General features: G+C 41.1%; 1 protein-coding gene across 2 annotated transcripts in view; it reads right to left on the bottom strand.

Moving 5' to 3' along the window:
- Positions 1-25: 25 nt before the first annotated feature.
- strip2 (striatin interacting protein 2) overlaps positions 26-12,370 on the bottom strand; it is a 20,950-nt gene continuing 8,605 nt past the window's right edge. Inside the window, exons 6-22 of one of the 2 annotated variants that reach the window (XM_058078393.2) lie at positions 11,764-11,832; positions 11,414-11,520; positions 11,211-11,338; positions 10,305-10,493; positions 9,944-9,994; positions 6,746-6,978; positions 6,457-6,522; positions 6,310-6,373; positions 6,169-6,240; positions 6,012-6,086; positions 5,843-5,940; positions 4,955-5,081; positions 4,362-4,462; positions 4,178-4,244; positions 4,002-4,106; positions 3,728-3,932; positions 26-1,833 (exon numbers count right to left, since the gene is read on the bottom strand). In XM_058078393.2, coding sequence (XP_057934376.2) covers positions 1,583-1,833; positions 3,728-3,932; positions 4,002-4,106; positions 4,178-4,244; positions 4,362-4,462; positions 4,955-5,081; positions 5,843-5,940; positions 6,012-6,086; positions 6,169-6,240; positions 6,310-6,373; positions 6,457-6,522; positions 6,746-6,978; positions 9,944-9,994; positions 10,305-10,493; positions 11,211-11,338; positions 11,414-11,520; positions 11,764-11,832 — 2,008 coding nt within the window. In that variant the 3' untranslated portion in view covers positions 26-1,582. The remainder of the gene's footprint in view (positions 1,834-3,727; positions 3,933-4,001; positions 4,107-4,177; positions 4,245-4,361; positions 4,463-4,954; positions 5,082-5,842; positions 5,941-6,011; positions 6,087-6,168; positions 6,241-6,309; positions 6,374-6,456; positions 6,523-6,745; positions 6,979-9,943; positions 9,995-10,304; positions 10,494-11,210; positions 11,339-11,413; positions 11,521-11,763; positions 11,833-12,370) is intronic. The other variant, XM_058078394.2, reaches the window with a different exon arrangement.

The following is a 12,370-nucleotide window of genomic DNA, read 5'->3' as shown; positions in this document are numbered from 1 at the left end:
ATTTTAAATAGTTGAGACATTTAAACACTTTCCATTTCACACAGAGCACTTCCGCCCCTGAAGCGCAATCAATATTTTTTTTATGAAAATGTTTTCTTCTCATCAAAAGTTATTCCGTTGTACGCTGCAGAGAATATTGCATCAAAAATATGTACATTTTCTGACAAAAAACGGTTGCGTAATATTTTCATATAAGACCATTATTGCAAAACAGGTTATTTGTGTGTGAGGAGGATACCCTCTTGTTTTTATGTTTGCAGAATATGAGGCAACCAACCATCATTTTTTTACATTGTTTAATAAGGACCTGTCATGTTATGTATATGTCTTTATATTGAATAAAGCCTCACTGCTCTGTAATTCCACATTACCCTGTACAAATTGTTTCTTATACATACTGGAAATACTAGAGACAACCAATGCCTGTTTTCATAAATCTTTTTCAAGTATAAAATAAATAACATTTGCATTAAAACATATGACTATGGAAACCATAGAAAGAAAGTAATAAAAATGGCAGTCATATTTGGCACAGAAATAACAACAGGGCTGAGTATGAGACATCATGAGCCAAGTAATAAAGCCTTTGCAATAAATTACCCGCATAAACCTGAGACTCTATATATTCTTATTCTGACACATTTCCTCCTCATGATGATAAAATAAAGGATAAAAAAAAAAGAGTGGCCATGCTAAATTTGCACATACAGAAACGAATGAGTCCTTGCGGCAAACAATGAGTTGGTTTGTCCACCGTTCTTGTTTGTGTGCTTCAGTGGAGACCATTCCTTGTAAGAGCTCCGGAGCGCTTGTTTTTTTGGCAAATCAGGTAGAAAAAAATACACTTTAGTGGTGACAATACACTCATTGCACTCATGAAGGTGGTTCTACTGTGTTGTTGCCAGGGAGATTTAGTATTGGATGTAAATGACATCACTTCTGGTTTTCAAATCTTTAAAAAGAGGTGTACAAAGTCCAGCTGAGGGCCATTTTTCACTCTCTATTGCAATAGAGAGTGAAAAATGGCGTTTAGCAACCAAGATTTGGTAAGTTTGCAAGAATGCTGGCGACCTAAAAAAAAAGGCAATTAGGTGCCTAAATAGCAACAATTGTATTAATTATAGCATGTTTGATTCATTCAAATGTGCAGCATATAAAAGTGGCCCCCACACCTTTCAATTTTTCAAAAAATTTGGAAAATTAATTTGATTTACAGCTGATGTCTTGCTCCGGCAACACATTCAATTAAACAGTGCATGCTTCTATCACATTTGGACAATCAAAAAGCTTTTTCCAACCTTCAAAACATTAAAAACTTCCACAATCAACCAACAAACAGGCTTTGTGCGCTACAATGTAGGGAAAAATGATGTATAAAGACAAAGTGTATGAGAAAGGTAAACACATACTTTTGTAGAAATAAGTCAAAGCAGCACCAACAGCGTAAAAAGAGACTGCATAAGAAGAGTGCAGGGGCAGTTCAAGTGGTTGCCAGATGTTTCTAATCAACCGCTACCTCAGTTCTTGGTGGTTTCGTCTGTGTGCGCTCAGAGCAGCCATCTTTCCTGTTCATCCCCCCGCATCACTGCTCTTGCAGCAGCCCCTCCCACTCAATGGGCTGCGAGAAAACCTCCCTCTCTAGCCACATCTCGTAGCTGTAATGGAAGTCCTCGGGCAGGTCCACGCGCTGGCCCATCACGCTCTGCAGGCAGTTGTCCACAGGCGCAAAGTCGCCGTTCTTGTTCTTGTCATACCGCCGGCTGTTGAATTTCTCGATGCTCTCACGCAGGGCACACTCCTCCGCTTGGAAGTCCCAAGGTCGTGCGTCGATATCTTAAAAAAAACATGAAAAATTTGTTGCCCCTTTCCTGCTTTTATTGGGTTTTTTTTTTTTTTTTTACACTATGACTGCAACAGATCACTTGCTCTCCCATGAGGGATGGTGACCCTGAAATGTCCCCTTCCCCTGTTCCTATGGCAACAGCATCCTGACTGTTCAGCAAAGGAGCGGAGGCTATAGGGAACATTCACACACAAACAGGAATACAAGCAAGCAGGCATGCAGACATCATTTATACAGTTAGTCTTTATTAACCCAAAAGGTCATGTTAACACATCCAGGGCGGGCGACAGGCACTGTTTTTTATAGGGCTCTCTTCTCCATGGCTGCTTTATTTATGAAGTGGTGTGTGTGTGTGTGTGTGAGAGAGAGAGAGAGAGAGCTCCCTGCAGTTTAGACCCGAAGCCGACTCTTGATGACAAAGATACAAGACAAGATCTTTCATTACAGGCTCATGACTCACTGTTTGCATCTCATTCATATGAACTGCTGCTGTGCTGTCACTACTAAGAAAACCCAGAAGAGACCCTCAGGACATTTTATGCGGTTCATGTTTTTATTTTCATTCTGTGTTGAATGAATATTAGCTCCAATTTGCCAGATGATAGTCATTTTTAAAACATCCCAGAACTGTCCTGTCTGCTCCTTAAGAGTGTTTTCATGTTGGGTAATAGTATACAGCGTGTGTTATCATTTTTTCAGATTTAAAACAGCAGAGTTATGTAAGCATATTGGCCTTTAAAATGTTAAAATTCACAAAGTAAAATTAGTTCTTGATGCAACAAGAAAAACTAAATCGTTTTTAAGGCGTGATCATATAAACGTTCCATCCATGCATCCATTTTCTATGCCGCTTATACTCATTAGGGTCACGTGCGTGGGTGCGCTGGAGCTGACCTGTGGTGGGAGGCGGGGTACACAATACATTGGTCGCCAGCCAATCGCATTTAAATATTAATGTAATATTTTCACAGCAGTTTTTGGGAAGGAGACATTTGAGTGAGTATATTTAAGGGAACTCTCAAAGGTTAATGTGTGCCAAAGTTGGCTTATTTAAAGAGATAAAAAATGAACATACAGTACATGATTTTTACAGTTTTTGGGAAATTGACTATATGGTATTTTTTTTGTCACGGGACCCTGAGTGTGAGTTCTTTCTATATGTGACACTGTAGGAAAAAAAACTCACAATATACAAATATCAGTATTGCTGCCAGTTATTGACACCTCTCAGGACCGAGTACTGTGTGTACTTTTTTTTTTTTTTTTTACCAAGAAAACATGGCCCACAGTAATAATACTGATATTTAAATGTAATATTTACATTTACATTTAAATATAATTCAAATGTGATTTGCATATATCAGGTTTTAACTAACTAAACTAAACTAAAGATTAACTAAAACAATTAATTCATTCATTTTCAAGCAAAGACGCCTCCTCTAACCCCTAACATTCATTCATTCATTCATTTTCTACCACTTTTCCTCACGAGGGTTGCAGGGGGTGCTGGAGCCTATCCCAGCTGTATTTGGGCGAGAGGCGGGGTACACACTGGACTGGTGGCCAGCCAATCACAGGGCACATATAGACAAACAACCATTCATACTCACATTCATACCATGTTTATGGAATGTGGAAGGAAACCGGAGTACCCGGAGAAAACCCACGCATGCACTGGGAGAACATGCAAACTCCACACAGAGATGGCCGAGGGTGGAATTGAACCCTAGTCTCCTAGCTGTGAGGTTTGTGCGCTAACCACTCAACCACTGTGCCGCCTAACTAAAACAATATGATTTTATAATATTTTCCCAGCAGTTTCTGGGAGGGGGACAATTGAGTGAAGATATTTAAAAATCCTACGTACTAAGTACAGTACATTACCGTTCCCATAGGCCCAGTCATCATTGAGGCGGTGGCGGACCTTCTGGTAGATGGCCGACATCGTCTTCATATTGCTCTTCCTCCACTGCCGTCCCAGGTACTTTGTTTGGATCTTCAGCAGCTTTAGCACATAGAGTTGCATCATGGCCTGCTTGACCTTGAGCGCTCTCTTCAGGATGGGGGCTGACTTGAAAACCACCAACATCTGACAAAAGAAAAACAATAAGAAAACGGCGCGGGTGGTGTGAAACCTCGGAATTGCTAACTAGCTAACCATCGTCCGTGAATGCTTCCACTTGGTCAGCTTGTTGAGGGTTCGAAGCAGGTTAATGCAGGAGAACAGATTTCTCCAACAGAACTGGTTGCTGTCTCCCGCCTCCTGATCACAGACACAAAAACAGCACAACATTGACGTTGCTGTGCTGGGTTTCATTTGCTGTATGGACTCACCAGGCTTTCAGCAGTGAGCTCAGGCATCTCATGGACAGCACAGTGGGGGAAGTCCAACACACATATGCTGCATAAACACACATTAACGACACATCCTTGTTGTTTTGCACCATTATTTGATATGATATAAGGAGCACGCTTTAGTTACAAATGTGCGGACAGGGGTGGATAAAATTTAGCCTACCTGTTTTTGGCACTGATATAAGACATGATGTTCTGGTTGAAGAACTTGAGAATGAGTGGGATACAGTTGGCAAACACCAGGTGCTGGGAGACTATTTCAAACTGCAAAGAAGGAGGAGGAGGTAGTGTGATGCTTTATTTGTTTTATTGGCTAAAACATCTCCCTGTTTTATAATAACTCCTGTTTTGGCCCTTGTTGCATATTAGTAACAGAAAAGGTTTAGCTGCAGTGCATGTGGGCAGTGTCGCTTTCCTGCAGCAGAGGGCGCTACCACATTAAGGACATGTGATGTTCACTCCTAGCAACAGAAATGCTGCATGTTCCTTTACTTGTCCAATAAAATGCGAGAATATCTTATTGGACACTGGCCAATATTCAGAAGGGTGTTTTAGAAGGGGATGCTGCAGTTTTTTCTGCTGGTGTCAGGCTGATGGACGGGATTTGAGAGTTGGTATGGAAATGAGGATGAAAGTAATGAGATTTTTGACCACGAAATCAGGTGGTGCATAGCATAAGAAGGGGGGGGGTGCACACACACACAGGTTAATGCAGAGAAGCGGTCTTGAGTAGGAGGGGAGTATTGTGTGCGTAACCTGATAAATGTGGTTGAGCTTGAAGTGTTTGAGGAGCAGCAGCAACAGCGCCGATATGGCCTTGACGATGATTTCTTTGTGACGGTTGACGTCAATCCCCAGCTTCATGCTCTGGAGGACGGTGATTCTGAAGGAAAATATCAATATGTCATGCTGTCTTTGGAGCCTAATAATGATTTGGAGTGCATGAAAAAGTGAAACGGAAAACTCTCTCTGACAGCTGTATATCAATACATTTGAATATATCTGCATGGATTCACTACAAACAGAAGAATGTATTTCTTTACCACTTGGTGCTCCCAAATTTGTTCCAGACCCGCCCCAAATATAATTCATAATAAACTGGATATTTTCATAGTTAGAGGACAGAAAATCTGTTTATGACTTTCTGAATATAATTTTCAACACTATTAGAGCCCTCTAGATATGAAGTAACACCCCTATAGTCACCCTTACACCCATATTACGCAATATATTAGATATAATAAGAGAAAACAAGTCATTTAAGACATAAATAAGATTCGTGCCCATGTGTGTTTCAATAAATGTCTTCCAGGTGTGTGCACAGGAAGTGAAATCAGCACAGCACAGCCATAACAGTACCCCATGTGTTATTATTATGTTATGACCACGTTTGTGTTACTAGTGACACCTTGTGGCCTGTGTAGACTACAGTTTCTACTGTAAATGCCTCGTATTGCTATAAACTGTATTTATATTTTAGTTCATTTACAACAGGGGTAGGCAAACTACAGTGTTTGAATCCGGCCTGCCAGTGGCTTCCAAAGTATTTAAGTACAAAGTATTTATCAAAATTTTCAATATATATACAGCGAAAAGACTGACAGGACATATTTGGACAAAATTAGAACAGGTCGTCACACTTACGGCATCTCCTCAGGCAGCACATCAGCAAGAATGTTAATGGAGTCTGTTTTGGCTTTAGAGGTCGGTGCTGCAGCCAACAGTAGCTTGAGGAGGGCAATCTAACACAGAATGTGATTTTTTTTAAAAATCAAGATAGCCATACTGAATACAGCTTCATGCAGCTACTCACCACATATTGGGAGAGATTTGGAAGCATCCCCAGGTACAGCATCTCTGCAGGCGTTTCCTCCACATCCTCCTCGCCCTGTTGAGGAGAACACACATCACGGAGCAGCACATTTTTACTTTTATGGTATTTGGGTATTGGAAGGTGGTGAAAGACGGACCAGGCTGAAGGGACACTGTTGTCGCTCCTCCTCACGCTTCATCTGCACTTCAGCGATGGAGATGTATTTGTGCTGAAGGAGATAGAATTGTTAACAAGGATGCTCGTGAAGATGACGTGTTTGGAGTACGCAGCTTCTCACCTGTTTGAGAGTCTTCACACTCTCATGAATGGGCCTGGGTAGGCCAACAAGGGTCTCAGTGTCACTATAGGACAATGTAATGATAGCATATTGCAATACAGCAGTATTAAAGGCAATGCAATCATTGATTGGTGGTGGAATACTCACTTTCCCAGAGTAAAGCCGATGAATTTGTTGCGACTTGTCTCCAGGAAGTGCTCAATATCTTTTTCCCTGCAGGTAGACAGACACTTTTATTTTTTACTATTATTTTTTATTTTTTAATACATAGTAGTATCAAGAGGAAGATGGAAAGCATATTGCTGCAGATGAAGCAGAATATGTTAACTTCACACATACAGGATCATGGTGTGAAAGCTGCGTGGGATGTCATCTTTTTTTTTTGCGTCCTTAATAAGAGTTGATTGGGATTTAAAATGTCAGTGGTGTAACTAACCTGACTTTCGGAGCCCAAGGGAGACCCTTTGGGAAATTCACTCTCTCTGTCGGGGGTCGGAGAGGTGGCGGCGGAGGTGGGGGCTGGATGATGACATCACGATCCAAGGGGTCCACTTCGCCTTCGATGCCACTGTCTACGTCCTCAGGGTCCTCCTCCTCATCGCGAGCATCGTCGTTCTTGAAGGGGTCCCGCTCGTTGTACGTGTCCAAGCTGTCCTGTTTGACAAGCGGCTGGGGAAAGGGGGGGATAACGCATATCATTTTAGTGCCCTAAATGAAAAAAGTAATAAAGCACTGTGGTTTATTGTCTTTATGCTGAAATACAGTACGACATTTTGCATTAAACCACATAATTCATATTTTCAGTCATTTTGCTACACTAGCAAGGTTGTATGAGAATACTTCTTGTCTTTTCCCTTTTAAGAATTCAACAATTTAAAAAAATGTTTTCACAATATTCAACAATTTCCCTTGTGCATCAATAAAGTCTGCTTCAGTCTAAGCCTTAATGCTATGGGAAGTTGAGTGTTTTAGAGTACTGCACTATGACTTCCTGTTTTAATGCTATGCTACGTTAAGGTAAGCTAAGCTAACAAGTGTCAAAGGTGTACTGGGAGTAGAAACACTTCCTGTCTTAATGCTATGCTAAGCTAACAAGTGTGAGAGCAGAACCCCTTCTTATTTTAATGCTATGGTAAGCTAACAAGTATCAAGGGTGTATTGGGAGTAGAAACACTTCCCGTCTTAATGTTATGCTAAGCTAACAAGTGTCAAGAGTGTATTGAAGTAGAAACACTTTGTGTCTTAATGCTATGCTAAGCTAAGAAGTATCAAGGGTGCATTGGGAGTAGAAACACTTTCTGTCTTAATGCTATGCTACGCTAACAAGTGTGAGAGCAGAAACCCTTCTTGTATTAATGCTATGGTAAGTTAACAAGTATGAAGGGTGTATTGGGAGTAAAAACACTTTCTGTCTTAATGCTATGCTACGCTAACAAGTGTGAGAGCAGAAACCCTTCTTGTATTAATGCTATGGTAAGTTAACAAGTATGAAGGGTGTATTCTGAGTAAAAACACTTCCTGTCTTAATGCTATGCTAAGCTAACAAGTGTCAAGGGTGTATTGGGAGTAGAAACACTTCCTGTCTTAATGCTATGCTAAGCTAACAAGTGTGAGAGTAGAAATATTTCTTGGTTTAATGCTACACTAAGCTAGCAAGTGTAGAAGGTGACAGTGGAGACTTTCTGTCTTAATGTCACGCTAAACTACCTCTGTCACTGGTCTTAATGCTAGACTGAGCTAAGATAACGGTATCCAGACCTCAAAGCGATCAGATGCTAAGCTAAACTAAAATAACAAAAGTTATTCTTTTTTTAAATGGCGAGACCGTTTTTACTGATGAATTAGCACATTCTCTAAAACGGTTGAACAAATTATGACTCAAAATTGTAGTTAAAAAAGACAACTTTCCACAGCAAATGCAAGCAATATCTATGGTTTAACTTACCATACACATCTGCCATAAAACTGCAAACAAATCTCAATGCACTTAAAAACCGAGCTCTCATCTACAAGGAAATGTGTAGCATTTCAAGCGTGACACACATAGGCACACACATCTCGGTTGTTGCTATAATGAATGACAATACAGTAAGTGCAAGCATCAGGCATGAGTCAGCGCTGTGGACATTAGTGGGTGCAGATGGTGTGCCACTGGTGGGACTCATTGAGGAGGACACATTCTCTATGAAGAAGCCATTCTCCATTCTCTGCTGTTGTGGGGACGTCGAGAGAGAGTGTTTTTCTATGAGGGTTAGGGGGCAACTGCATCGCATGGCATGCATTAAAAGAGGTGACCTGTCAATCAAATACCAGACACTTGAAGTGACTTCTTCGATAAATGAATTTTAATGACGTTGACCCCTACTCCGGTGTCTACAGTGCACTGAGGTAGCGATGTGATGGACACTACGTGGTGGTGGGTGTGGTGGTGGTGGTGCTACTACTGTGACTGGCAGCCAGCAAAGTCAGCCCTGCATCTCAAAGCCTGCCTCTGGACTGAGGTGGAGGAAGAGGAGGAAGTAAAAAGGGCAAGAAAGGTAGGTGCACACAGATTTGAATGAAATGAAAACAGACAATAGACAGGACAGGGGATGAACAGAGGGCGGTGATGGTATATTAGTATAATAACGGTATAATAATCCCTTGTCCACTTTGCAAAAGTTAATAAATCATTCCTATGTTGTGGTTGAATGCGGCCTATTATTGGTCAAGAAATACCACCATACATAAGTTACTGAAATTAAGCATTTAACTAATTAACTAAAATACAAATATTGACATTGTTCACTAGGTGTCATTAATAATACACTGATGAGACACTAGCCAACACAGAAGATAAAAAAAAGGTAACAACAGCTCTAACTCTAATGCTGATATCTGTCTATATCAGGGGTGTCCAAACTGCTGCCTAGGAGCCTTCTGCTTTTTTTTTTTAATTGGCCCAGGACATATTCTAAAAATATAATTTAACAAGAAAAATAAAAACAACATAAAAAATGGAAAAATTAAAGTAAAATATAAAGAGTAACTTGGTAATATTAAGGGAAGTAGCATAAAGTTGAAATATTAGAGAAAAAATACAAACAAAACAACAGCTAAAGTTAGGTTGTGGAAAAGGTTATAATGTTAAGACAAAATATTATAGGAATAAAGTCAGGAATACAAGAAAAACAAAATATGCTGTATTTTCACAAAAATAAAGTCAAAATATAAAGAGAAAAAAAGTCATATTCTAATGAAAAAAATATTTCATGAAAAAAATGCAAAAGTCCTAATATTATGAGAAACAAACACATTTCTGCAAAATTAGGTTGGAGAAAAACTTCAAGTTATAAGAATATAATAGATTTAGGAATAAAGTTTTAATATTACCCCCAAAATTTCAATGATTATTAAAGAAAAAAGATTAAATATTTGGAAAAATAAAAACAATTACAATCCCTTTATCCCTGTGGTAATTCCTGAGTATACAATAGAAGACACACATGTTAATGGACGAGTGTGTTGGTGCATCCCAGCATGAACGGATGAAGTTAGAAAAGAAGGGCCAGAGAGAAAGAGAGGTGGTGAGGGAGTGCAAAAATATAATAAAAGCTTGATGCAGAAAAAGGAGAGGGAATTTGCGGGTCAAGACCTGCTTCTTGGGAAAGGGACTGTCTCCTTCCAAGCTATCAACAAAGGCACTCTGTGGGGACACAAGGAAGAGGGGCAATGAGAAACCAGTTGGAGGGCGAACCTAAGCGTCCCATCATTTTTGGCCTAGGCATCGTTGGAGTTGAGAAGGATCGCTTTCATGGAATGAAAAGTAAGTGTTAGTCTTGTGTGTATGAACTGTTAGCACTAATAATGCTGTTAGTATCTCATGAAGAAGCCAGCAGGTGGAGGTGCTAGTTTATTTTTGTGTTTAGAACTGTATTGGAAAATATGATTCTTATGCTAAGTGTGTGTGTGTGTGTCCAATGTTGGCTTTGTGGGTGGGTGTGGGAGTTCTATACCCTTCGACTGCGTCGCCCTCTCTTCTGCTGCTGCTGCTGCTCAATGAGCTCCATGGCGGAGGCCGGCGGTGAGGCCGCCCTCATGGCCCTCACCACCTTGATGCTGTCCTCAGGGAGCGGGGGAAGGTTGAGACGCTCACGGCCCCGCACCTTCATCTCCTGGAGTTCCTCGAAACCCCCCAGGGTAAACTGGAAGAGGAGGATATTGTGCTTTTATTTACTTACGTCATGTTTTGGAATGAAGCACGCAGGCCTCACAGCTAGGAGACCCGAGTTCGATTGCACGTTTGGCCATCTTTGTGTGGAGTTTGCATGTTCTCCCCGTGCATGCATGGGTTTTCTACGGGTACTCCGGTTTCCTCCCACATTCCAAAAACCTGCTAGGTTGATTGGCGACCCCGACGAATGGTTGTTTGTTTATATGTGACCTGTGATTGGCTGGCGACCAGTCCAGGGTGCACCCCGCGTCTCGCCTGAAGACAGCTGGGATAGGCTCCAGCACCCCCCGCAATACTCGTGAGGATAAGCGGTAGAAAATCAATGAACGAATGTTTTGGTATGAATTGGCGACTCCAAATTGTCCATAGGTATGAATGTGAGTGTGAATGGTTGTCTATATGTGCCCTGTGATTGGCTGTCGATCAGTACAGGGTGTACCCCGCCTCTCGCTCCACCATACATGTTACATGTTACATGTTTGAGGATAAGCGGCATTGAAAACGGGTGGATGTGTTGTGTTGCATTGTATCATATTAAAAGTATTTATTCATTTAGTTTAGACGGGAAAGACAATAGAAACACATTTTTGTTTAAAATACAGTATATGAAATAGATGAATTATATTTCTGGAGGTAAAAGTATCTCATTAACCATAGCTGTAGCCGTGATATAGATTAGCCTACTAACCAGTATGGTCTTCCATAAGAGCAGCAGTACTTTCTTCATGGGGAAATGTGGTGCATTCATGCTGCAGAACTTGGTCACCATGGTGAAGAGGAGCAGGGCAAAAGGCTCGCCGTTGTACAGAGGCGCACCTGGATGGGATGAATGGTCAATATCTTAAAAAAGGGTACGTCACACTAAACCATTTAGTAGTATGTTTCACACACCCAGCTCATTCTTGAAAGCCTCCCTGGCTGCTCTCCACTCGGGTCTGTCATCCTCCGTGTGAACCCGAATGGTCTCCACCATCAGGTACATGATACTCAGCAGCACCCTACCACACGATAAACAGGAAATTCTCTGCAAAAGTGCAACAGTGGAGTGCAGGTGTTTGTTCTTCTCATTGTGCTTTAATAATGTGGTATTTATTTTTTTAAGCCTAATTAAGCGGAAATATGCAGCTGTAGCCTGTAAGCGGGTGGACAAAATATACAATTAGTTTGCAAATTAGGTGTACAAACAACAACACGGGCTATTATTATGCGAATGTGTGAGCGTGCTGTCAAATAAGATTTACCTGAGCTCTGTGCTGTCTGCAAGAGAGATGGCAGGCTTCCTCACGGCGCTGCTGCATGCCTGATTGTTACTACAAACACATATTTACATATTATTTGACTCATTTGGAGGTAAAGTCCTCACATTTCAGCAGTCAAGTTATAGAGCAGTAGAGAATTACTATCCGCAGACGTTATTGTCTAAATAACTGGTAACACAAGTGAGTAGCAAGATTACTGTCTTTTCCACGGTCAAATATGGTGGTGGTAGTGTCGCAGTCTGGGGCTGCACGAGTGCTGCCGGCACAGGGGGAGCTGCAGTTCTTTGAGGACAGACATTGTGACATTCTGAAGCCGGATCTAATCTATTCTCAACTGAGCAAGTATGCATGTGGTGAAGCTAATCGCTAGGCGGCTAGCTGGTGTGGTGTGGTGTGGTGAGGGGTCACTATGCAAGCAACATAGTTCTTCGACATAATGTTAACGATAATAATAATGTTGCTGTAGCTTGGTCCATATGCAGATCAAATCTCACATCAAATTTCCAAAAGAAGTGCAGTCTGGCTTTAAAAGCTAGTTTTACACCAATTCATGCAATAATTTGTGTTTTTAGTGCATGTAAACATATTT

This window comes from Doryrhamphus excisus, linkage group LG2, assembly GCF_037039965.1.
Source record: "Doryrhamphus excisus strain RoL-2023G ecotype Guam linkage group LG2, RoL_Dexc_Guam_v1.1, whole genome shotgun sequence".
NCBI classification, from domain to species: domain Eukaryota; kingdom Metazoa; phylum Chordata; class Actinopteri; order Syngnathiformes; family Syngnathidae; genus Doryrhamphus; species Doryrhamphus excisus.
The sequence above is the reverse complement of the archived record's forward strand: the minus strand, read 5'-3'. Positions and strand labels throughout refer to the sequence as shown.